Source organism: Fringilla coelebs (genome assembly GCF_963513975.1).
Source record: "Fringilla coelebs genome assembly, chromosome: 16".
In the NCBI taxonomy this organism is placed as follows: Eukaryota; Metazoa; Chordata; class Aves; order Passeriformes; family Fringillidae; genus Fringilla; species Fringilla coelebs.
The window spans coordinates 10086883-10114087 of record NC_140042.1 but is presented as its reverse complement, the minus strand read 5'-3'; the positions used below and the strand labels follow the sequence as shown (position 1 = coordinate 10114087).

General features: G+C 42.8%; 2 protein-coding genes across 9 annotated transcripts in view; one reads left to right on the top strand and one right to left on the bottom strand.

Moving 5' to 3' along the window:
- CLEC16A (C-type lectin domain containing 16A) overlaps positions 1–27205 on the top strand; it is a 139299-nt gene that overhangs the window by 101562 nt on the left and 10532 nt on the right. For 5 of the 8 annotated variants that reach the window (XM_084216759.1, XM_084216760.1, XM_084216757.1 and 2 more), the window contains 2 exons: positions 7479–7632; positions 13252–13357. The gene's annotated coding sequence lies outside the window, so the exon portion shown is untranslated. The remainder of the gene's footprint in view (positions 1–7478; positions 7633–13251; positions 13358–27205) is intronic. The other 3 variants (XM_084216761.1, XM_084216758.1, XM_084216762.1) reach the window with 1 other exon arrangement.
- On the bottom strand, positions 9955–12993 carry SOCS1 (suppressor of cytokine signaling 1). The gene is made up of 2 exons (XM_084216767.1): positions 12802–12993; positions 9955–10919 (listed from the first exon to the last, which is right to left on the bottom strand). The coding sequence occupies exon 2, from the start codon at positions 10842–10844 to the stop codon at positions 10221–10223; it is 624 nt and encodes a 207-aa protein (XP_084072893.1). The 5' UTR covers positions 10845–10919; positions 12802–12993; the 3' UTR covers positions 9955–10220.

The window sequence follows — 27205 nt, the reverse complement described above, 5'->3', positions numbered from 1 at the left end:
ACCATTATCAAAATGACTAATGCCTGCTGAGAGCCTGAGTAGGTTGGCTCAGAACCAGCTCCTCCTGTACTACAGAACTTCTGACTCGTGCCAGTAATGACACAGGGTGATAAAGTCTGCCTACCTGTGTCCTTTGCTGTCATCCAGCTGCAGCAAGTCTGTGCTTGCTCCTTCCCACTGAAAGGGACAGGGCAGATTCCACAATTTGTGTAACAGCAATTTTGGAAATCACACAGGAGGAGACACACAGGGAAATGCCACAATAGTTTCCTTATAGATTTTACCTTGGGAAAAGGAGGGAAATCCTCCACTTTTACTTATGGGTAAGGGTGTGATTGCCTTCCCCTACTGCTGTATTTTCCAGCTTTTTGAGGGTGAAGGAGTCAGGACAGCCACACTTGTCACTTTTTCCTATCGCTTACTTGCTGCTTGCTTGCCATGTTGGAGTTTTACAAGGCTTCTGAAGCCAGCAGAGGTTTTTTTAAGAGGGCTCCTATTCCCCAGATTGTCTGTGAGTGCCAATACTCCTTAAGTGTCATGGGTTTGAAGAGAAGGCAAATGGTGGAGAAGAGAGAATGAGGTTGTGACATGATTCCCCTGTGTTGCCTCTGTAGAAAGTTCTCTGCAAAGCCCTATTTGTTCATGCAGAGCACCTGAGCCCCTTTCCACAAGAACTGTAGCTAGGTATTGATCAAAAATCCAGCTATTAGAATTATACTATATTAATGGAAATTAATACATTAATTTCTCTCTGATTCCAGGCAGATAGTTTTCCCAAGAGATTCAATAATCAGATGTGAAAATCTTGACCCAGATATGACTATGGCTTTTAGCTATGTCCTTTGGGATTGTCAAAATAAAACAAAGGAAAGAGCAAAATCCTGAAAAGAAATCTCAGTGTTACTCATATCAAGTGCTAAAAATCAGAACAGAGACTCTAAGCAACTGAGCAATGGCAAGTTCCTGAAATACAAGAGCCACCACATTCAAGTTTATTATTGGTGAAATGGCAAATGGAAGGCTAATGTTCTGATCTGCAAACTGATTCTCCTGAATTAGGTCATGCACTTTCTGTCTGTGCAAGAATTGGCAAAGAAGCACTTCTGACTTTCTTGTACTCCTGAATTTTCTGTCAGTACTGACACCCTGTTTCTGTTACTATCAGAGCTACACAAGCATTTCACAGGCAGAACTGACTGGTGCAGGCCAGGTGATGTTATGTGATGGGCCACACAGTGAGTAAATCTTTGTACTGAAATCAAGACTCTTGCCTAGTCGTAGGAGGGAGTGCACCTGTTGTGTACATGTGTGACCCAGTTCTGCTTTTGCTGCCTCTATGATCCATAGCAAAACATCCCCTTCTTGATCAGAGATTTATGGAAGTAGTTAGTTCTTGAGAAGTTCTCCTTTTCATCCTTTTGGTCTTGGGAAATGGTTGTCTTAAGTGTATGGATGGGCTTGGCCTTTCACAGCATTTCACAATCCAACATGACAGTCCTGATGTAGTAGTTGTATTTGCCAAGATTTTCCTTCCCTCAGCGGCCAAAGAGATCCAGTGCCAGGAGTGGATTTGATTTCAGTCCTTACTGCCTCCCTCAGAGGTGAAGGTCCTGCACTCCACAGGTTTCTGTGGCAGAGGGGAAGGCACTGTGGCCTGTGAAGGCTGTGCAACAGTGGGGTGTCCCTAGGGCATCTCTGGCTGAGCAGAAGAGAGCAGGGGAGGTCTGCAGGCTGCTGCTTCAGTTGCTCCCTGTGCCTGAGAAATCCTGTGATTTAGTCATTGCTCCAGGAATATTTCTGTATTTTATTTTTTCACTGTTAAATTCTTATTCCTTCTCCTAAGCACACTCCTATGCAGTTTCCAGATGCTTAATTTATTTTCCTGGACTTACTCCTGGGTTATCAACTCCATTTCCTAAAGTGGCTGAGCCAAAGGTCACAAACTGGAGTACTTCCAAAGCAAGACTAGTGTTTGCTTGTCTGAGCTAAAAGTTGATCATATGAGTCTATTAATTTCATTTAGACTTACAATAAAATTAGTAAAACTGAACCCTAGTTCATCCTCCTCAGACCTCTTTGTATTGAAATATATAGAGTAGAAAACATGAATTGATTCATAAAGCAGAAACTGAGTTCAGTGGAAAGATGGTTGCTCCCCTCCCCCCCCAGTCCAATAACATTAGAAAGAATTGTTTGATTATGCTCTTTCCCTCCTCAGCCCTTAATTTCCCAGAGAATCATATCTCACCAGCAAATTTAGATGGCTGTGACTGTGAGATATGTTCTTTAGCTGTGGTGGTGCTGATATAGTTGTTTTACAGTAAATGTGTCATTTATTGTACATCCTGCATGGAATAGGGCATGCTACTGTTTGTTCTGTTTAGATTTTTAAACATTATGTCTGTTTAAAATGCCATTAATAGCAAAAAGGATTACCACATGCAATTTAGCTGTTAGTAGTTACGAGGAGGAGATAATATTTATGCCAGCTTTTTCACGGCAGGTCAATTATTTTGTTAGCACAGGCAACAGTATATTTGCATTGTGCAAGTCTTCCTAGGAACTGAACTGTGCTGGAGAACAGGAAATCATGGGAAGCCGGATGGATTTGAATTAAAAGGAAGGGATTTGTTTTCTTTGTGTTTGAATGCCAGTGCCTGTTGCACTAGTGATTTACTGTACAATCTTTACTTCAACTTAACTAAAAGAAAAACCTGCAGAAAATTAAAGTGAGTGGACTGTACCTACTCTTACTTTGAATTTAATTTCTTTTCTCTTAATTAGTTTTGATGTGGCACCACATGGTCTCCACAGGTCAAGGCTCTAGATTCTCAACAAATTTTCAAGGCGTTAATTTGAAGAACTTTCTGAGCTACTTTTGGCCAGAGCCATCCTAGTACAAATATACAAATGATCACATAACCCAACAGAGAGTAGTTAAAATCCAGCCACTTCTGTATGTTTTAGAACTACTGAGACCAAGCTACTTTCATAATCTGCCTGCTACATAAACACTTTATGACTCAGACTGGGGGAGTTTCATAAATATTTTGCTAATGGTTATTTAAAAGGATGCTTCCTTATGAAGGTGCTTTAAAGGTGTCTCTTCCTTTTCCTTTTTTCCTCTTCAATCAGCACATTATCTTAATTGTACCCTTAATGTGGATTAAGCTTCTATAAAAGGAACTGCATTCATTACACCTCTAGCACTAGAGGCTGTTAAAACTGACTTGCAGTCAATTCAAGTTCTAAAAATTTGTACTAACAGTAGCATAAATTGTATGGAAAATAATTGTCTTCTTAATAATAAAAGTCCTCAGAAAAGGCTCAGGCTTTCCCTGTTGTCAATGGAGAATGAGCAGTTTTGGACTTTGCTGGATTACCTAACAGGCCTGAATTCTTGAGTTAGAAACTCTAAATTAGGTGTAGAACTGTTTCTGCACCTGGGACTTCATTTTTGCAATGGAGATTAGAGCTGGCAAGAGAACTTGTGAGGACCACCTGGATCCCCTTGCAGTTGTTTGTCCCTATGCAATTCTTTCAAAACCCAGCTCATAGTTTATCTGGCTCTCTCAAATACAGGGCCTCCTTCCAAAATTTCACAGCCTTCCAGAATGCTTTGCTCTGGCACGCTACAGTCTTCCCATATTTCACACAGAATTTTTCTTTAGAAAGAAAAGATTTCCTTCCAAATTTACTTTTCAACTCAGTTCTGTTGATTTCACTAGAGATTGAATTAGACCCCTTTAATTAGACTCTGAAGTCTGCTGGCCCTAAGTTAAACCTGGCACTTGCTTCAAGCTGGCCCTGCAGTTTGGTTTGGTTTTTTTTTTTTTTTTTGTTTGTTTTTTTGTTTTTTTGTTTTTTTGTTTGTTTTTTTGTTCCACCAATGACCAACACTCAAGCTGCAACATTCATGGAATTACACACACACTCATAAATTCACTCAAATTATGCCAGCTTGGAATGTGTATGTGGGTTGTGTTTAGCCTTTATATACAATTGCCCTTGGGCTTCAGCTGGGCTTATATTCAACAATATTGGTTGTAAATGCCGTTGTACACCTAAACCTTTGTAATCAGCACCTCTAGAGAGGAAAACTGTAGCAAACTCAGGTTGAACAGCAGGTTGATGGTATGGTGATCACAGCTCAGCCTGACACAGCCTCAGCTTATTGGGAGCAACAGTAATGAGAAAATTTACAGTAGCCAGAAACTTGTATGAAAATCAAAATTACATTGTCAAATGTACTGGCCTGAGAATACTAGAACTGAATTTTTTTATTTAAGAAAGGCACCATCTACTTTGCATATAATTACACAAATATGGTGCATGCTGAACACATACAAGAGGTAACAGGCACATGATACATTGCAGAGCTTGGGCTACAGGAGTATACTTGTGCTCAGGACTACTATGCTGTTGTAATGTGAAAAACTTCTGTTGGCTGCCAGTTGTACAGACATTGACTGACAAGAATTTTCTCCTTTTCCTACAAAACCATAATATTTTCTGTTTCTTCAAGTCAAAAAGACCTGTATTTGCATAAGAGAGTGAATTATACATAACACATTTAGTCTTAGGCCAGGGTGGATTTACCGTTAATCACATAATTGTTGACTGACTGTGAGAGATTAGATAAAGAATATTCTGTACTTGTAAAGGGAAGATCCTATCTCAACCTGAAAAAGGCTTGAGGTACTGAAATGTAGTTTCAGTTTATTTTAAACAGAAAGCAGTTGTATATAACACTTGTAAAGCTTTCATGGCTCACTTAATTTTATTTTGTATAGCTGGCCTTGCTGGGAACTAGGGAGAAATATGAGGAAGGGTTCACACAGTGTCTTTTGGGCATCTAGTTGGCAGGTCCTGGCACTTATTTAACTTTCTGAAAGCTTCTGATTTTAATCTATTTCAGCTGTTTAAATTAGCTGATGTGAACAACTGACCTGGCGAGAGCAACTGAGAATGTAAGTGTGACAGAAAACGAAATAATTTCTGAAACATTTGTCAAAGCTATTCTGAGCAGATTGTGTATGTAGAATAGATGCTGGAAAAGTCTAGCAAAAAGGTTTATTGTTTTTTATCTGGGTAGAGCTAAGAAAATAGCTGCTAACCTTACTTGTTGGGTAGCAGATTTATCTTCCAAATTTATCCTAATGATAAGGTTAGAAATAATACCTATCCTACTTCAGTTTCATGAGTCTCTAGGATATACCAGCTCCACCTCCAGATCTGTCTAGACTGTCTGAACAGTGATGGTACACAGGCAGGTCAAGAAATAGCCAAATGAGACTATTACACTGAGAATTACAAAATCTGTAAGCCTCAGTCAAGTCTGTGTTGTAACATTTTGGGGACAATATTTTATCTTCTGTTTTCAGTGCTCAGACTGGAAACCAGAAGTTGTTCAAATCCCAGAGAGGAGACCTAAAATCTCAGCCTGAAAGTTCAATCTGACTCAAATTCCAGTAATAAATAGTTTCTGCTGTAGGGAAATTGATTTGGGGAAAATTTGGTTTGAAGGGCAGTTTCAGTTTGAAGGGCACAGAGTTGATTTGCAAATGCTCTGCAGAGCTGCAAGGAACAGAGGTAGGAAATTGCACACAACCTTGTGTACACACAGCATCAAAACAGAGCATTCTCAGCCTGTGAATTTGTTGAGGCTCTATCAAGTAAGAAATCTTTGTGATGCAATCATAGCTCTTGCATTTAATTTTAAAAAGATACTGTTATTTAATAAAACTATCTGCAGAGAAGTCAGTCATTCCCTGGTAATTGATTTCAGTGGACCTAAAATTTTGCTACAGATATTTGGATGGTATCCCCTGTATCCCTTTAGGAGTGATGACCAGATTTACCATTCTTTTACTTGGCTGGGAGCTACAAAGAATAACTGAAATTAAGAGTAATTGAGATTAAAATTACAACAGAAAGGTGATCCTACTTTGATTTGCTAAAAAGAAGAACAGAAGGAAAGAAACTGGGCAAATGGGGCTTATGGTGCAGCTAGTTATTTGTTTTATTCTGTTTGGCTGATATTCCATCTTCACAGTGTATCTGCTCCTCTCATAGCTGAAGTCTAGAGAGAATTGTTTTGCTATGCACAATCATCTATCATTCTTGCCTTCAATAGCTACATCCAAAGCATGTCACTGTGCTGCAGACAGAGGGGAAATACTTCTGGCATGTGGGTAACTCAGCTGTCTGTCAGTCAGGAGTTTATATTCTGACTCTGGCTTTTGCTGCTTTGCCCTGCTTGAGCAGTGGTTTGTGTGGGAGAAGTTGGGCTTCTCTTTACACTTCCTGCTGGCCCATGTTTCTGTTATTCCATGGTGACACAAGGAGCAAATTAGACTAGGGTGTTGCAAATTTGGCTGCTGTACTGGGAAACAGCTGTGGATGAAAACTACAGAAACAGTGACAGGATCTGAGTTATGCAGAAGTATGACAAGTCAGAGGCAATGAAAAGTCTTGAATGGCACTTTGTGGCAATTGGGAGAAACTTCCTGGAAACTTAGGGCACGGGCAGTTTTTAGCTTCCACTTTGCACAGAAAGCCATGTAGAGTCCAAAATAAGTCCCTGTTACACTGCCTTTGTCTCACATCAGTGGAATCAATGAATGAATACATTGCTCTCACAGCTGTTGGCACTGAATGGAGGGTGGCAGAAGAGCCAGGGCCTGAATGCCAGCCCTGCACAGCAGAAAGGGCTGACCCTGGATGTGAGAAGGCTCAGGAGGTGGATGTGCTGTTCCACAGAGGGTTCAGTACCAGCAGGGTGAAGAGTATTGATGGCTAGATATGGGCAACGTGTTGCCCTAGGGGACACTTTTTTTCTTGTCTGTTGAAAATAGCATCAGTGCTGACTGCAGCTGAAGCCTCATTTCTTGTAAATGACTTCAATCATAACAGAATTAGTGTGACCACACGGGCCCTGCTTGGCGTTCAAGCTCCTCCTCCTCCTGAGCACTCAGGAACTCTCCACGGCTCAAATAAACAGCTTTCTGAATTTCTACAGGTCTATTAATTTGCTCTGCTCATTAGTGTTTTACAGCTGTTGCATTGTATGTGATTTAACTACTCAGGACATAAAACGTGTTTCAGCCTAAAGGGTCAGGAGGCCTCAGTCCTGCAGCCTGTGCAGCCCCAGGAGCAGGGCTGGGTCCAGCAGGGCCCTGCTCAGAGCCCACCCTGCTGCTCTGGGGACACAGCCACACTGCAAATGGCATTATCCAAAAGCTGTTCCTTCCCCACTAACTGTAAATATTGCAGCCTCTTCTAAAGCTTTGCTGGGCTCCTGAGCGTGGCTCAAATTCTCCCATAGGCCTTTAACAGATTGACTGCTTACTTTTCAGCCACGGCCAGAAGGTCAGAGGAAAGAACTGGGTGAGGGAAAGGGACTGGAATCATCAGTCTTCTTCATGTACTATTTAGCAGGAGGGAGTAAAATCTGTTGCATGTTTCTATTACTTCAGGTGCAGAGTACTGCAAATGCCCTATTTGACTTTGCTACTGCTTTATTAAAACTGAGGATGAGAGATTTGACAGCTGAAATTACTACAGAAATCTTCAGGAAATTCCTGCTTGTGCTCCTTAGATGTGACAGCACCCTTAAATCAGTGAACACAGGTAAGCAGGCATTTTAGAGAGCCCTTCATTTGCTCTTATAAAAGGAGAGTCAGAGTGATATTGTGAACACACATCCTATGGTTAGCATTTCCTTACTGCATTGGAGCAACCCATATATACCTATTAGAAGGAGGATCTCACTGGCCACTGTATTGTATACTAGGGAGAAAGAGAGAAGGAAAGGAAGGGGAAGAAAATTAATTCAGGTAAAGATAATGTAATTTAAAAATACAAGTCAGCTTTGTCTCCTCTTAAGAGACATTTTGTAAAACTCTGACCTTCTTGTCCTTATTTATAGTTTGGTTATAAATTTTTTTCTGAGTTGTCCCATATTTGCATTTCATACTGAAGACAAAATGAAGATGTTTAGGTGTCTCATGTGGGAGGATATGGCTTATTTCTGCTAAACTTACTCTAAGGCAAGAGAAGAGAGAAAGAAAACGAGTTTGTTTCTGCCAAGAAGAAAATGAAATTGACGCAATTCTTATGCTTTTCATTCCACACCTCTCAGTGGGAAGCCCCTTATTCTATATCTAGGTCTAGTTTTGCTTGGTTTTCTCAGAGGTAGCAGAGAACCATCTAAGTTACATGGTGCTTGTTCTACCAGTAATGTCATGTGGGCACTCTTCTGTATAGCAGGGCAAGAGCCAGTAGTTCAGAGCCTGAAGGGTTAAAGATACTAGTGTGGAGCTGGGAAAAAAAGAGTATGGGGAAGGGATAACAATCTCTCCTGACAGCAAACCAGTCTGGCAGCCTTCACCCTACAAAGACTTTTCTTCCAGTTTAACAATGCTATTCACATTCAGGCAGTAGCTTTGCTCCAGTCTCCTATCTGCTGCATAGCACAGCATTCACTACTTCCCAAATTTATATCCTTGCAGCTGCTGTGGGAAAATGCATCATCTGACAACTAATTCCAGCTTTAGAATTAAGCAGAAATGCTTTCTGCCGTTTTAGGACTGATCCAAAGAACATTTTTAGGGAAGCAACACATCAGAAATCCACGTGATACTGCCTGTGTGTTCTTTTTCCCTTTTTTCATAATGTTCAATCTGCTGAGTGATCCTTAGTCATGTCTGAGGAGGAAACCTATTCATTCCAAAGAAATATCAATGAAGTAAGAGCTGATTTGGTAAATATTAAACAAATGATTCAGTTCTGTAGTAGGATCACTATAGAACACACACTCAGTGTCTCCTAAAAGTGGCTTTATCTTTAAAAGGAATGTGAATTACAGTAGGGGGAGAGACCTTTTATCTCCCAAACTCTGAAGATTACTTCATTTACTGCTTGCAGTTCCTGTAAGCCCTGTAGATCTGGGCTGATAAAGCACATTTCTGTGAAAGACTCTGTGCCTTCTTTGAAGTGATTTGGTTCAGCTGTTTTTCTAAGTCAGCTTTTCATGGATTTCAGGAAATGCTTGGGGGAGAGGAGAATCACTTTCTCATAATGCAGGTGACACTTTGCCAAATCAGGCATTTCAAGTCATTCACAGCTGCAGTTTCTGGGGGCACTGTTTTTGTGTTTCATGGGCAGATGGAAACAGAACAGTTAATGTAGTTTTACTTTCTCTGAATGCAGTTTAGCCACTAGAAACTACAGCTGCAAATATAGAGGCTTATGTTCTCTGGATCCTGTCATGGAGCTGTCATAGATTCTTTTAACATGTCAAATCTCTGCTCTGTAGATCAGGAGGAATTTAAGATGAGAAACATCTTTTTTATGTGTAAGGATGTCTGAATCTTTGCCATTTGTGTATGCAAATTTTCAAAGGGAACTAAGCTATCCTTTCCCCAATGCACCACAATGATACAGGATTCACAAACTTTTAAAGTGTGTGAAGAGCATTTCTGGACAGTTTTATTTTTCCCCACCAAGGTTCATGGGGTTTGGTTATGTCAGACAGCAACATCTTCTAGCTTAGGGTTTTGCACCTTTCCACAGAAATAAGGCAAACCAGTGTTGGTGCAGCTTGCTCAGCCAAGGGTTTGATTTACTCTGTCAAAAACTATGCACCACTGCAGTCTTAAGCCATTGTCCCTACTCTCATGGATTTAGGAGAGAGGTGGATTCCTGGGCAGATTCACCCTGAGTATATTTTCTACTTGCTTGCCCTTTTTTGTTGTAGGCTTTTGCAGGCAGGAATCCTCTGCCTGCTGGACCAGCACTAAGACAGACTAATTTGCTAGGGCAAAGAAGCAGGACCATGTGGAGACCAGTCTGCACTTACACACTCAGTGAAGCAGTTAATCTGCCAGCAGGATAGGTGCCAGAGCCTTTAAAACTAAAACCAGAGATGCTATTTTTTTAAAAACGGTGACAATAAAGTTTATTATGTTAATATCATTAAAAATATTATAAAACAGTAAAACATTCTGCTTGGCAGAAAAATTATGCCAGGGTTTTAAAACCCCAGGTTTGTGCAAACAGTTTTTGTAAACATAAGAAGTCAAGTGTTCAGGTTCCATCACAAAGTACAGTAAACTGCTACAAAAATAAGTTTGCTCACTGTCAAACATAATTAAAAACCCAGGAAGGTGGATTTTGTTACACATGTCTAATGTGTCCCTATACAGTTAATGCTGCACTTATATCTGAAATGGGAAGGATTTCAGGTAGTCCTTTAAAACAGGATTGAGTGGGATCTGATTTAAGTTCTCTCTTCCAAAAGTCTTCACGATGCTTTTCCGGCAGAGCTCCTGCAGTGGCTGCACCCGGACCTTGCGAAGGGGGGTAACCAGCACCTTCCTCGGGGAGCTTAGGTAATGTTCCAGCAGCTTGAAAAGACAGTCAAAAGTCTCTTTGCTGCCATCCAGGCTGAAACGCCCAGTCTGAAAGTTAATCCGGATACTGGTGGGCCCAGTAGCAGTCTTAACACTGATGGCAAAGAAGCAATTCTTTTGTGTGCTGTCCCTGATGAGGAAGGTGCCCTCGGGCTCAGACTTCAGCTTCTCGTGGGCAGCACTGACAGTCAGAGGCCCCCAGTAGAAGCCACAGGCATCCAGCAGGCTGCTGGCTCGGGTGATGCTACTGAAATCCGCTTGGGAGCGAAAGGTTCGGAAGTGCGTGTTGCCCTGTGCCTGCACAGTGCCGGGCCGGCCGGGGCCCTGGAAGCCTCGTGCCTGTGAGCGATCCCGTGCCGGAGGGTCAAGAAGCCGTCTTGGGTCTGCTCCAAGTGCATTATCTGCTGACACCTTGCTGTGCGCTACCATCCTACAGCCGAGAGCAGCGGATGCGGTCTTCCATAGCGTCAGCGGCTACGGCAGGGCGGCCTTCCAGCAGCTACTCTGAAATGCCAAGGAGAGACACCGTGTGAGATCCATCCCCAGGGACAGGCGGCGGCAGTCGCTGAATGACCGACTCTTCCATTGATACACCTCCCACCATTATAAAATAATTAAATATTCATTTTCCAGTTTACACCAGGCAAGCAACTGCTCTCTTTTGGACAAGATTAGCAGCCTATCGCTATGGCAAACTCCAAAGCTCCAAAAATATTTAGCAAGGATCATTAACAGCTACAGAAGATAGTAAGTTTCCCTGCTATGAGCCCTTTCAGGGCCTAGCAACTCAAAAGACTTCTCAATGAAAAGTCATCTCATGGACACCTTCTCCCATTCTCAAGTTTTTAAAGAACAAATCAACAAGGTTTTAGAACTGAATTGCCATTTTTTCTGCCTTCCCAACTACAATGTCAGAACTCGGCACACAAAGTTGTTATTTGGTGCATGCATTGTGTGAAAAAGAGGATGAAGGCTATGTTCCCAGATAATTGGGGAAGAGAGTGAGGTGAGGTTCCATAGTGTGACTGAAGTGTAACTTGGAGGGGCAGCCTGTAACACGGTCTATTTACACAGTAATCCTAAAACTTCTTTCCTCACTTCTGTTAACCTGAGGCTCAGCCATAAAAGGCCATTTCCATTCTCCCAAGTTTCCCTTGGGACAGCAATGCTACAACCTACTAGCTTATACAAATCAACCTCTGTGAACCCTTAAAGCATTACTCCACAGTCTCTCTCTCTTTTTTGTATCACATGCACTCTAAGTGGCCCAATCTAAATTGCTTCCTATTGATATATCTTTCAACATGAGGGACTAAATTCATCCCTCGTGTTACTTCAAAGGAATTAGCAGTGCTGCACCAGGAATGAGTTTGGCCTGAAATGTCTGCCTCTGACAGTGTGGTTCAATACATCTCCGCTGGCTGCCTTGACCTTACTGGCAAGCATAGATTTTAGGATTTATCCCTATAGTCAGATATAGATCTGCAGCAGCAGCTTGTTGAGAAACCTTGAAGGATTCTCAGAAATGAACCCCTCAGCCGTCTCACAGTTCAGGGTAACATGCTAATGAGAATTTCTAAGAAAGTATGCCGCTGGATTCCTGTCTGTGCTAATTTAACAACTTGATGTTTCGTTTCATTTAAGTCATATTACTTCCTCAAGCACCTACGAGGGTTATAAAATCCTTAAGCTGTAAGTAACAGGCTGAAAGTAGCATTCGGCTTGCTTTGCACAGCAGACGGAAACTGATGCCAGTTTTTCCAATTACTGAGCCAGGATTATCGCTCAGTATTTAAAGTTAAAAATTCAGTTTCAGGACACCCTGGGGAGAAATAAGCACTAAGCCCGTGAACTAAAAATCAAAGGGCTCCCTAGCAGAAGCCGTAGGGAGCCAAGCGAGAGTTCGCAGTGCCTTTCCAAAGCGCAGAGAGCAAGCACAGGACGCGCCAGTCTTCGGAACCCGAAAGCCAGGGCAGGGATCTGGGACAAGGGTGCCACGATTGCTGCGGAGCGGAGACTTCCGCGGGGTCCGGGGCCCGGCCGTGCGGACACTGCGGGCCCGGGGCTGCCCCGGCTCCCACCGCCGGCGCGGGGCCCTGCAACCCCCGCTGCGTGTTCCCTTTAGTGCTTGTCCCACTGTTTTACACCAGCACAACAGGTCTGTGCGAGCACGGACGCTGAGCCAAAAAGGGAGTGAAAAAATGTATTTAAAAAAAAAAAAAGAAAAAGAAAAAATCAAAGGGCAAAGACTCCCGAAGCCACCACGCTCTTGGCACATCTGGCAGGACTCCTCCGAAAATCTGAGCTCATCGAGCTGCGGCGCCCGAACCCTCTCGGTGCACGGCGCTGTTGGCGCGGACCCCCCGGGGCAGACACCCTCCCTTACCTCGGGGTGCCGCGGGTGGGGGCCGTCCCCGGAGCGCAGCACACGCTGCCAGTCCCAGTCCTGCTGCTAGTCCTGGTCCTGGCCCCGGGGGCCGGTCGAGCATCCTCCGGCGGGGGCCCTGCCTGGCGCCGCGGCGAGCCGGGGCTGCCGCGGGGCGGGCGGGCGAGCGGCACCTCCAGCGCTCCCGGCCTTTCCAGCGCTCTGTGGCGGCGCATCGGCCCCGGCTTTGTATTTAAAGCGCGAGCTCCGCTCGGCTCCTCCCCGCCTTCTCGGAAACCATGAGGCCTTCACTTTCGCTTTCCTCAAGGTGTGTGTGGCCCTGAGCGCCGCCTCTGGAGGACGCCCCGCGGGCTCCATGCCCCGCCGCTGGGGATGCTCTTCAACCTCTCTTTTTCTATCCGACTACGTCTGGGTTTACTCTTTTTTTTTTTGCTTTTTTTTTTCGGACAGCCCTGTTGGAGCAGGCGGTGGCCGCGGGCAGGGTCGAGAGGTGCTGCGGGGGAAATCCGAGCACGGAAGCGCTCCGAGGCCCCAGGGAGGCCAGGGGACGCTAGAGGTAGGTGACGGATGAGGCTCTGATGGCAGCTGCCTCAAAGCGGGAGCGGGGGGGAACGGGAAGAAAAGCAAACCAGCAACCACTGTGAGGAGGTTTCACGTGAAAATAGCTGCTCTCCTCAGAGCTAGCAGGTCAGCATGGACAGAAGAGGTAAGAGGACTTAATGTATAAATTAAACGTTAAAGAAAGGACGAAATATTACACCAATAATCTCAAAGTGCAAAAAACATTCAGAGAAGCTTATGATTCTTTCACTGAGAAGACTGTAAAGATGCTACACTGGGGTTTGAGTTCTTAAAGCAGAATTTCCCGGGGGTTTTCTCCAGAGTAATCAGAATTAAAAGTAGCTGCTCAAATCCCAGATATTTATAACCTTGCCAGCAGCCAGTCCAGGAGACTTGGAATGCTCTCCTGCTCACCCAGAAGGAGATTTGAAACCTCAAATACCACACCAGTGTCTTATGGGCTCCCTTAAGCTGGCCCAGTAAAGTGTGTTTTCTTCCAAACAGGATGTTTCTTAAATAATCATCAGGTTTTAAAGGCCAAGAAGTTTCCCCGTAGTTAACACGAAGTTTTGTGACAATGCAAAGGAATTGTCTCTGTCAAGTGATTAAGGGGAGAGGGACTGGCAATGCCTTGTGAGTTGTTCTTTGGGATGAAGTTGAGGGAATGTATTTCTTGCTATGAGACTAAATATTCTTTCCAAAATCATGTGTGATCACAGACTGACTTAACCTGATGGCAATACAGCACCTTACAGTGATGTGCAGCCAGTGTACAATGGGCGAATCTTGACATTTCTGACAATGTTTTAGCCACCAAAATTTACTGCTTATGTTCTGTCATGCAGGAGAATAGTTGTCATGAACTTGGAGAAGCAGTATGCCATTAATTTTAAGACCTTGCACAGAGATTCACTTTATGCTCAGACTCCTCTCTCAGGTTTTGAGCAACAGAGCTTTAGTCAAGATTTGGCATAGGCTGCTGGGAGAAGCTAATTTGCTTTACTATGTAAAGCAAAGGCATGAAGGACTGGTGGAACTGAAACTTCCCTTAGAATTTGAACATGCAATATTGCCACTCTTTGGCACAGCATGCTCCATGCAGGAGTAGATTTCATGGCTGGTTTGGATGTGGCACTGTTGGTGTTCACACAGGTAGCACAGCCAAGCCTTGCCCTTACCAGCTTAAAGTCTACTTAGGCAGGACAAAGTCCCCTTCCTCCCCCCCACTCTTCAAAAAAGGCGTTTTGAAGTGCTGAACTCTGTCAAGATAAGGTAAATCAGAACCAAAAGTACAGCTCAGAGCTTCTTAACTCCTCCTCCTGCCCCCGGGGCACCCAGCGAGCTCCCTCCCTGCTGCTGCAGCCTTGTCCTGCCGTCTGTGTCTTTTGGGGCAGAGCACTTCACAGCTGTAATGCAGCACAGTGGGGAGCGTGTTTCTCACATGAGACAGAGTTGGCCGAAGGTTGCTGTATATGTGCCAGGAAAGCTGTTTCACTCTCGTGTAATTTTTAATTTTGTAAGATCGCAGGGGAAAGAAAGATCCTGCAGGTGCACATGCAATCTGTCTGCCATGGACTGAGTAGTGCAGCTGACAAAGTGTCCGTCCAGTAAGTCGTGTTCATTGAGCAGGAATGTGGTAATAATATTCAATTGCAAAGCTTCAGAGCTTGGCAAGACTCGAATGGGTTGGTGAACTCCCAGTCACAGAGGAGACTGATGGAGTGAACCTGCCAGCCTGGACAGCAGAAGCCAAGAGTGTCAGGGTGCTGCTTACGGAGTTTGACACCATCCCTACGTGAACCATAGTGAGAGTGGTCCGAGGTGCTCCATGAAGTGCCTTAGAAAGGCTTGCCCAGGAGAAATGGGCTTCAGCTGCAGTGTGTGAAGATTTGCACAGTGAGTGAAGTTTCTGTGATAGGAGTTGAGGGTCCCACAAGTTGAGCTTTCTTGGGAAATCTTCAGTTTTACCCACTCTCCATTCCCATCCTCCCGTTTCCTTTCCTGCATCCTCTCCCAGGCCTCAGCAGTGTGTGCCTCGGGAGCCAGCAGGATCCCACAGGCTGCGGTCACTGTACCCAGCAGAGGGCACTGCAGAAAGGGGAACGGGGCACAGCTGCTGGACAGAGCACGCCGGGAAGCAGCTCTAGATTAAGGACTGAAGGTGAAAACACTGCTGCCAGTCCAGGTGATTCTGACCCGTGCTCTGGCAGCTTAAGGAGCACTTGCTGCTTTTTGCAAGGTGAACTAGACTTGGAGTCTATTTGGTTAGTAAAGCCTTCCGTGTGAAATGCCTATTTTTCTCCATGTGGAGAAACAAATTGTGTTTCCTTCCCTGCTGGTGGTCTCAGGAGAGAAAATTTTTGGGAGACATTACCCCATTTTCCTTTCTCCCTTGTTTCTAGAGAAGGAAAGCAAATGCTTTTGCTCTGAAACCTCCAAAAGTTAGGATAAAGAACAAACTCAGCTTTAGTTAAAAATGAAAGTCCTTAGCCCTATTTTCTAAATATTCTTTTGAAAACTGACAGAAAATTCACAGGAATTGCAGGGCATTTGTGCAGCAGGAACATGGCTTCCTGGCTAGAAACAGGACAAAGGTGACAGGGAATCTTTTTATAATGCCCTGGGAATAGGGATGCCAGGTAAGGTCTACCAGGAGGCAGCAAGAGAAAAAACATGGCTCTGAAGATGGTTTTGATACTCCCACCTGGAGAGTACTGTTTCTGTTGGGGATACATGAGACATTTTCCTGTTGGTTAGTTTTCCAAACCCCACACTCTTAGCCCAGCTAACAGCAGATTAATGCAGACAGAGCTTCCTCTATTTGTGCTCCAAGCCTTTCCTCGCCCTCTGAAACCACCAGGAGGGATGAGGTTGTGATACCATGTGTGGTATTCCCCAGTATAAATTCCATTATGGGGCATTCCACACCCTGCTGAATTCATCCCCACTGCAGGGACAGTCCTCCAGGAAAAAAAAAACCAAAAAAAACAGAAAACCTGAAAGGCTTAGGAAATCAGCAGGGACTCCATATTTTAGCTTTTTCCTAGCTTTTGAGAATAGAAGCAGACACTGATTCTGCTATGAATCTGGATTAATGGACAGGCCAGTGTGTCTGTGGGACAGCATGTTGTTCAGAGTTTGTTACAGTAAGTGGGTGATCAGTGTGGGAATTAATATAGAATTGCTGTTTTGCAAAAGTGGTTCAGTAAATAGAGTCATATTTGACTATTAGTCTTTTGAGGTTAGAGCCTCTCCTGTGCTGATACTGTACATGATACTCTTACATGAATGTGCTCAGTATCTAAACTGATCAAATCACCAACATCATCTTTAGAAAAGGGGAACTGAAGCACCAAGAGATTCAGTGATTTGCTTGAAGTCAGAGAGTGAGATAGTCTGCAGAAGGGCTAGGAATGGAACATAATTCAGGTCTTCACAGCCCTATACTAGAAACTTAACCACAATACCATCCTTCCTGTTTTAGTGGGTTTTGTTTTCTTCTCCAGAATCTGAATTTTCATTTAAACGAAACCCTTGAAATCGGAATTCTTTGATTTTGCAAGTAAATTAGACACCACACTGTCTGTGAGTCTGCTTTCAGATGCAGTGAAACCAGCAGCACTGAGCCAGGTGTGAACCTGTCACCCACTTTGATGTTTGGGTTAGAGTTTGATGCATTTAAACAGGATGTGTCCAAGAGATGCAGCCATTGTGACATTGCCTCACACACTTCCATTCCCATACTATCCAATCAATAATTTTCTAAGTTAAGAGGTAATAAAGTGGGCCTGATGAATGCAGTTCATCTTCTTATCCTTTTAGTCAACCCTTCCAGGTAAAACAGCTACAGATGTGACTCACTTTACACTGGTATTCCTTATCATGCTGGGTATCACTGAAGAACAATGTGTGTCTGGCCAGGCTGTCAGTCACAGCAAATTTATCATTCTACCAAGAACAAAATACATTTTGAGGATGTCACCAATTTGTTATCAAGCCTTGATAAGCCTCTATGTAGACAAGGGCAAGCCAGTTGGTACAGCAATAATTAATTCTGTCTTAACTGGAGTTTGTGCTATTCTGCAGAGAATGTCCAAGTGAGATCCCATCCAGATGGGATGGATGAGAGGAATTAGTGGTTTTGTCTTCTAAAAAGGATGTGCACATGTGTGCTGGCTAGAATGGAGAACTGTGAGGTTTGGAAGTTAAGCAAATTAAGCTTAATAGTGGACTAAGGCTGAGTAACAGCTGAGACTCTCTGTCCCTTAAGTTCCTTTGAGTAGTCCATGTTGTCTGAAGTATTTCACTGTAAGAGATTTAACTGCTATTTTTCAAATAACCAATAAATTAACTGTCTGAGGCTATGAGAAAAGTTTCTTTCTCAGCTGGCTATTCTGGAATTGTTTATTTTGAATTATGTGAATTACTTGCTCAGGGTAATTAATGCTGGTTTCCTTGAGCCCAGACTAAATGGATCCTGTCTGATGTGCAGTGGAAGTTCCTTGTTGATATTAAATAAGTCAAATCAAGATTCACATTAGTCTCATGAATTCAAATGCTGAGCACTTAACCACATGAAAATGTGGTTTGGGCTTTCTGCATTTCAGTAATTCCTTCTTCGTAATTAGTTGAGCAGGGGGAAAAAAAGGGAAAAGTCTCAAATTGTTGGTAAAAATATTGTGAAAGGGCAGCCTGCTTTGTGATGTTTTTTTTCATCCAAATGACAAATTTGTCTTGCTGGGTTGTGTGTGAGTGTGTCTGTATGTGCATACTCCACAACTGATGAAGGACCTTTGGATCCCAAAATATAATGTTGGTGCTAATTGAAGAGGTAGCAGGGTGCTGTTCAGGGGAACTGCAGCAATAAATACTGGGCTGGAGATGTTAAAGCAGGAAAATATGAAGCTAGTTTGGCTTCCAGATACATCTACTGGACTACAGAGCTTTCAGTGCCAGCTAGAGGAACACATTTTATTCTTGGGCGTAATCAACACATGGGGAGATTTTTATGGTTGGGGTGAGGTAAAGGAAATGATTCAAGTGTTCCCTTATCTTTGATTCTTAGTCCAGAGAAATTGAATAAAATTCATTCTTAATATAGTCAGATGGATCCAAATCTCAGTTCCATTTCTTTGAATGTAGAGAGATTCTACAGTCCAAATTAAAAGGAAAAAAAGTGGTCTTGTTCTTAAAGTGAATAAAGACTGATGTGGTGCTGTTACAGGAGCAGAATTAGCACACTGGAAATTGAGAAATGAGAAGGTGATGGCAAAGCAGTGTTTTGTAGCATCTCAGCCAGATCCAGGTGGGCAACTCACTGAGGCACTTTCAGATGATTTGGTTGGATTTTTAAAACTTGAAGCCATCAAGCCTGGATGACTCAATCTGAATAAATCACTGTTAATACTCAGAGAAAAGATCTTCCATGGGCATGATATGCTGACCTCTGTATTTCTACTGTGATTGTAATCTACCTTCATTGACAGACCTTTTTTCTCAGTTGCAGTCAATTCCCAAATCATAAACCACCAAACTCTTCTGATGATGGAATACATTTGGTTTTTCAGTATCTAATAACTCCTATACTCAACAAACAGAAATTACTGAATGTGCACCTTTTATTCTACTATACAGACTGGTCCTATATAGATTTTATTATTGACTTATGCTCTTCAAAGTATTGAGGAATTATCCAGATTTCTGTTCCTCCTCTGTCCCTGGAGAAAGAATAAGTCCTGATAGGTGGGTCAATAGTTCTCTTCAGAGTACAAATATTAATTCCTCATTTGCCAAGAAAAGCAAAGGAAAAAAAACTACCATAATTGCTCTTGTGGAAAAAGAATTGGATTTTTTTCTTCAGATTCACATTTCCCCTCTCCAGATTTATTGCAAACCTCAGCCAATTTTACATGTAAACTTAACAAGCTGAGTGCAAAATGGATTAGTTTCACCATGTTCCAGCTCCAGGAAAATTTCTAGGAATCAGGAGCACAAGCTGACAGTTTCTGATGAAAGATAAAAAAGTCCTTTAAATGTAGAATTTTTGGCATGTGATGTTAACGAAACATCATCCAACGATATTAATGAAGCATTTTCTAATTTTAGAAATATCTTTATAAGTTATATACAGACCTCACCACACAATACTTTTGGATTAATTAAGAAGAAATATTATGTTATGTAAAATTAGTGTAGCTTAGCATGCAGGCCTTGATGTCCTCTATCAGTAAATTAGATAATTAAGAATATGAAGGTGGGAAGAGTGCCTAGCCTGGAGGATTTCCTGCAGGAGTTCTGGAGAGACCTCACGGAGTTGCTCTTGTAGGGAGGGTTTCTGTCAGTGGTGACTCAGTTTTCCAGGGCCACTTTGTCCTCTGAGAGTGCAAGAAGTCCTATTGTCACTTGTGTTAAACTGGAAATGAGTGTTGTGCTGTATTTCAATTGCAGATCTATTTCAGTTCACAATAACGTCACAAGAAAATACTGGCAAAATTTCTGATAATGAGTCTGGAGGAAGCCTTACTCTTACTCACATTAATTGAATTGAGCTTGCCAACATCACCTCCTAAAACTTACTGGACACATGGGTAGTGACCTGTGATGCCCGAAGCCACCAGTTTCTAATACACCTTTACTGACAGAAAAGCCTTTTGGAAAGGTAACTGGAGCTATTCTTACAGGAGAACAGTTTTAATTTGTACTTCTCCTTAGTTCTTTGCTCCAGCTGCCCTGTGTTCTCTCTGTCTTACACCACTGGAGTATGGACTGAGTTACCTCTCAGTTTTTGCAGCAGTACCAAAACTGTGTCCATGACCTTCAGGATTTACTTCTAAACAAAATGATCTGTATATTGCTGACACTGCAGCCTCATCCAACATCAATGCATACAGCCTTCAGGTAGTTGCTGATTTAGTCCATATCTAAGCTGAAGTTCCATAATTAGATTTCTCTAATCACCAGTTTAAAAATTCAGATTAGCTGTGTGATAAGTTGACAAGAAAAAGCAGATATAATTCTTCCTATGCCAAGTGTTGGGGTCTTTTCCCTCAAGAGCTTTCATAGGCAAATAGATACAATATAGCACCTACTACAGTACCAGCAAGAAATACCAATAAATGTATGAATGTAAATTTAATGTAAATTTAAATACTGTGCTCTCTCTCATGACTTCCCATATAAATAGGTTTATATACTGTCTTCCTGGGTCTGTAAGAAAGGTTAAATTACTAACAGGCCAAATTACTACTTTTTACAATTAGATCCTTTGTAATCCTCATACACTGCTGTCCTTATCCTTGGCAAAGGTGGAGCAGCTACAGACAAGGTCCTGCATATCCTGAGAGGTTTGCTGAGCTTCAGAGGCCAGCCAGAGGACACCCAGAATTTTTGGCTATATTAAAAATGCCCCAGTATCTTCCAAAGTCCATGCTCAAAGTCTGTGCTCTGGTCAGGAGGAAATTTCCTCGAGTTTAGATTTTTGCTGAAGATTTGGCAGGAGTTTCATCAGAGCCCTTCAAAAGATTTCCTGTTCCAATGGTGTATAAACACAGCAACAATAGGACAGTGGCTGTGTTCTTAGGAAGTGTCTCAGAAATTTTTTTCTTTGTTGTGCAAAGTGAACATTTTGTTCTGTAGTTGTTGCAGCTGCTTTATTAGGAATGTGATGGATGTGCTGTGGGTATAGGAGAATGGAAATGTGACTTCATGTGCAGACTTGACTTCTGCATCCAAAATGCCGCCAGTGGCAGTTGGGCAGAGATCTCCAAGTAGATGTTTTTAGCAATATGGAAAAGCAGGATTGCACCCACAACAGAGCAGTCCTGACCTTAGATCTACTGCTAAAAATAGCTTTTTTTGAAGAGATTAAGAACAAAGACATTTAAAGCTCTATTCTAGATACACTTGCATTACAAATTTTGAATTAACTTAAAGGACACTGCCTAACTCCTCCAGTTTAATTCTGGCTTTTTATTCCTTGCATATTTTATCCTTCCTTTATTTGTGTCCCATTTTCCCCAGGACTGTCATTGATTGACCACTGGGCCAGAGACCAGGGGAGCCCCAGGCAGGGCTGCCAAGAGATCCCTGCACTGGTGGGTTCCATGTGTCAGGGCTGGAAAAATCAGCTTGCGTGGATCAAAAAAGCCCTCACTTGTTGCCTGCTCATGGGCCATACTAAAAATAGCTCACCACTGATAATGGTGCATTGTGTTATTCCAGCAGTAAGCCATGGCATTCCACATTTTTACTTCTCTGTTTCTAGGAAATTCAATTTAAAAATACACACATACACACACACACACACACACACACAAAAGAATGCATTTACTCTCAGTGGCTGCATTTACCATCAAAGTTGGTAATGTTTCCTGAAATTGGTTTCTGATCCCCCAGAAGGCTGTGGGTTTTTCTTCTTCTTTTTTTTTTTTCTTTTTTTTTCCCTTTCTTTTTTGTTTTTTTTTTCTTCAAAAGTTAATGTCAGGGAAACTGAACTACATACATGAAACTATAAAATATCAACTGTGTAGATAAATTGTGGCATCACTGCGGCATCAGGGGCATAATGTGTGTGTGACCTGCCTCCAGTTCCATGAATTCCAGTGAATTCCCAGTTTTCATTAGCGGGTGGCAGGCAGATTTGAGTGTGGCTATTTCCTGTTCATTTTGAGCCCTCTGTGGTTGTGATGGTGGGGGAAGAGTAGGAGGGCTGTGATGTGGGGGAGAGGGAAACTCTGGACTGGAGCCTGGGGAGGTAAAACCCATTGGCTGTTAGGGAGTTGCACTCACTGAGTTGTTTCAGGGCATGTATGAATCCTCTTCACGTGACAGGCCTGCTGCACAAAATGCCAACAGAGATACAGCCTGCAGGGTTTGGCAAACAGATCATCTCTCATGATTCATGCAGCATCCTTCCTCTGTTCTGCCTATGATCTCTCAAATGTAACCTTCAAAGGCAGGGCTAAAGTTGAATCTGGCTTCAAAAAATGACCCACAAGCAGAGTTTTGTGCAGCATAAAAAAGAGAAAGTGATCCCAAGTGTCTGAAGCTGCCAATGTAGGTTGCCAAAGCAATTCTTGCTGAATGAACTGCATGTTTGTACTGGTTATTTAGAAACAGCTTTAAGAGACTTTCCTCTCTTAATTTCACTCATACCTCAACTTTGAGACACTGACAGTGTCACTGCCAACTTCCCAGAAGTCCTGTAGCTGATTCTAATTTACATAAACTATTCTGCATACTGCTATATGTAGACAGAAATGGGTATCTTCTTGTTTTTGTTTCTTCCCTTATCTCCTCCCAGCCCCCTTCTCAGGGCTGGGGAAATATGACAGATGCCTGTCCAGGCAGAAGCGGATTTGGGAGGGTCTGTGCATTTTTCTACTCTGAGTTTACCACACTGAGGAGCACTCCATGACTGGAGACAATTCCTCATCACTGGGGATTTAGTAACCATTCCCCTCTGAAAATGGGATTTCAGTGCAGTCATGAGGTGGTGCAGAGAGCCCATCACTCTTCCAGAGAATCGTTACCCCATTTCCTCTTCTGTTCTCCTAATTAGGAGTTTGCACTTCAGTAGAGCATATACCACAGCCTTCCTGCCATCCTGTACCCTGGTACACACACCATGCTGATGGAACATGGTTACAAAGCTAAGAACTGAAAAACTGGGCAATATCAGATTTATATTTGCATATGCAACCTGAAATCTGCCCACTCACACATGTGTGCACTGACTGACACAGTGGTGCTGGGGAAATGTGTGACCTCAACTCTCACAAAACTAGGACAGAATTGGCAGGAAACACAAGGAAGGCCCTGTCTCAATGGCTGGAGTTTGCAATTAGATTTTGTTATATGGTTTCCTATAGATAATTCTGTGTTCTGCAAAGAAAAAACTTTGCTAGCATTCCAGAACAGGTTTTTTTAATACAAACTTATTGTTGTTTTAATTATGTTAATAGCCAAAAAGATAATGTGCTGCATGTGGGAGTGCAGGACTCTCCCAGGTGCTGAATGTGGAAATCATCTAGTCACGGCAGGATAGGCTGGCAGAACTGATGTTGCCCCTGCTTTTCTGGATCTTGGAACTCCTGCTTTACTTAAAATAAATCACAAGACACCAGAAGTGTTCAAATTTTGAAGATAAGTGCTTTTGTGCTACTGCATATGCCTGTGCTCACAAGGCACACACTTCCAGTGCGCTGGTTTCCAAACAGAGCTGAGCAATGCAAAGCATCTGTGCAGGTCAGGGATGACTCAAACAAATCTGAGTCAATGGAGAGGAGGCAGAAGGGGCAGTATTTCTTCCATCTGAAGTGAATGTATTGAAACCTCATGAAAAACCAATGCTAAATATATGAGGCCTTTTGGAAAGTGTCTCTTTGCAACTGCATCCACAACATGTAGAATGATAAAATCATCTCCTGAGCTGAGTGGAATGGCAGAGCTGAAGGAGGGCTGTAAATAAAGTGGTAGGCGGTTTCCTGCTAAAACTCCCCTGCATGTCCAAGAACCCACTGTGACTCAGCCGTTGCAGTCACTGGGAACTCAGCACAGACACCCTTTTCTGCCTGGGTGGTTTTACTTCTCGTTTTACACCATACCAAGAGGGGCTCCATTCATCCCTGGAGGAATCAAATTGACAAATATGACCCATTACTTTTTATTGTCTTAAGGTAATGATCTCACAGTAGACCCAACAGGACTGTTCAGACTTCTTGTCTGGTTAGCAGTGACCCCACCCACACCTGCAAAATGATGTGTCTGCTTGGATCTTTCATGTGAAAGTTCTTAGGATTTATATTCACATACTTTTACTGGGCTCTTACATGCATCTCTTGATGGTCTAAAAATCAAATTTTTCTTGCTTTCATTTAATGTTCAAGAATACTCAGAAATTACCTTTCTTTTTTTTTTTAAGAGTATGTGTGTAAATATGCTAAATAGGAGACAATTATGTATTTGTTTATAATACATTTTCTAATGTACCTAATGTTCCTTCAAAGAATTAACACCTGTGGAAAGATGAACTGAGCTGGAAGAATCCCAGATTAAAGTAACAGCAGTAGTAACGTCTAGGAGCTTTTAGATCAGCAGCATCAATTCTCACTTGCACTAGAATATTTTATGTCTGAAGCAGTCACATGTCATTTTACTCCTCTGGGCTCATGGTTTTGGAACATCCTTTGCCATTGAGACAATGCTTTCCATGGTCAATTTTGAATTTGTACAGACAGTTGCCTTTCCATGTGAGAAGTTCTGTACAGACACAGCTTTAAACTTGGCGTTGGGAATTAATAAAACAGGTTTGGGAGATCTGCAGGTTTCCATGAACTGACCTAGAACAAGCTGTTCTTTTTCCCCTCTTTATCCATAAAATATTTATTATGCTGCTTCTTTCTTTACACTTCTGTTTCTACCTTGTCTCTTCTCCTCCACAGTCCTTTATTTTATTTATTCTACTCCCTCTGTGTACCCCTTATTGGTTTCCTCCATAATAGTGCTGGAATGTTGTCCCATCTGACCTTGCTCTGTGTGAATAAATACCTCTGGCCCAGTTTTAAAATTTACTCTGCTCCATTTTTTCTGATTTCCAGCCCAATGTTATCTAAGTGACCTTTTAATTTCTGTTCAATACCTCTTTTAGTTTCAAAATCCAGTCTGCCTTTTGCTTTCTTTCTTTCTGTTATATTAAGTATAGTTTGTAAAGGGCTTTATCTTTTTTTCCTTCTGAGAATTGTCTACTTTCTCCAGAGTTTTCAGTTTGGCATCTGAAGGTTATCGGATCTGGTTCCTTGTTAGTGAACTTCCTTTCTGGGAAGTTCAGCCTCCTTGTATTCTGACTCAAGTCATTAGCATCAAAGTACATTCTTCTTTTCCTTTCAAATTCCTATAACTGCCCGCTTTTCTTCTCTTTTCTCTTCCCCAGTCCCCTCCAGTGCCCCCCACAGCAGTGCTCTGCAGGGCATGGCCTTACCAAAGCTGGCTCTCAGTTGCTGTCCCTCAGCCAAGTCCTCCCTCTGTGCTGCCCTCAGGGAGGTGAATGTTGGAGGACTTGGTGTGCTTTGCAACCCTCCCCTCTGAAAAGCAGGAGTCAGGGTTTTTCCAAGTGCACCTGAGGAGGAGATACCCGAGGAGCTGGGCCCAGGAAGGAACTCAGATTATTGCAGAGGCCAGAGGGAGCTGAGGGGTGCTGCCACTGGAGAAGTGGGGTGAGGGACGCAAAGGTCACCGGGTCCAAAGACATCAGTGGGTGGCAGTGCTGGAGTTGTGGCATGGATGAGGGGACTCAAAGGCAGGAGGGGCTGGGGCTCACCACCTTTCAGAGCTGGTGCCATCAGCTGGGATTCTGGCTCGGGGACCTAGGACACACTGTGACCTACCCCATCCCCCTTCCTCCCAATGAAGTGCCCTAACCCCCTTTTTCTTCTACCAGAAATACCAGAAATAGTGTCAGTACATTGTACATCCACTTCCAAATAGGAGGGTTAATAGATGACCTGATCACTCTGATATCCACACTTAATGATAATTTTATTTCACCAGGTGACCAGAACTCTCCTCCTCCTCTTCCTCCCCCACATACTCTCATTTTAAGTATAGTACTTAGGGAAGATTGTGGGGCTACGTGGGTGGCGGCCCACAAACACAGTGGTGCTGAGATCCTGCCTTCTGAGAAGAGCTCACCAGAATGACCAGCGAGGGCAGTGAGTGGGCAGAGCCCAGTGCTGGGAGTGCTGCACCTCCCAGCATCCTGCAAGGTGACTGCTGCCTGTGCCTGTGACAGGACAGCCTGTCCCCACGTCAGGGAGGGAAAGTGCTGCACCCTTACTGGTCATGGTGAGTCATTTGCACCTTTTGCTACATCTGGCATGAATTTCAGTTTGAGTTACTCCTGTGCATCATTATTTTCAATATTTCCTTCACCAGAAGCTGGAGCCACAAAGGTGAAGTACATTTACCAGAATCTGTCATTAAAACTGACAGCTGGTTCTCATTAGAAGTAAAAGAATCAGGTTTTGAACAGCTCTAAACGGTGTATGTGGAGTAAGACTGTCCATCAGAAATAATAAACAGAATATAACCCCAGGTTATTCAAATGCACCTGCCTGTACTGTTCCCCTAGCAGAGTTGAAATCAAGCAAGGAACAGTACTTGGAGGACAAGTCCAATTAACCATGAAAAAGAGGAATTTACCAGATGACTAGCAAGCCTGTTTTAATTTAAAGGGAAATCTGTGTCACTCTTTTGACTCTTTTGTCTTTACATAACATTGTGTGCAACTTAACACTAAGCATTAGCTTCAGATGGGCTTTTGTACCACCTTGGACTACGTCCACAGTTTTGGTCTCATCCATATTGTGAGGTTGCCAGTGTGTCTTTTGACCATCCAGATTTATGTCAATTGTTTATGGCCTCAAATACCTGTACTGCAAACTCCTGGACTACTCAGAGGACATGCTCTGCCTTCAAATACACACCTTTGTTGTGCCTTGGAAAACTTTCCACCAGGACTTTACCTTAGTGCCTTCTCTGTTTTTTTCTTGTGCATGTATTGAAGTATTTTACAGGGACAGATTTAACAGGAACTTTGCACACTGCCAGTTAGGTATAACTGCAAGTGTTTTCTGCTGAAATAGAAAAGCCACACTGAGAAATAAGGCAAACCAAGATAGCCAGAAAAACACTCACTGGAATTGTGTCTGTTTATATTGAAATCTCTTGTTTGGAGGAAGTTCTCTTTTTACCTCTAATACTACACAAGTTCCTACAAAAGTCAGTTCAATGTTAGTATTACTCAATTTCTGAAGAAATCATTTGGTTTTGTGTTTAGAAAACTTAC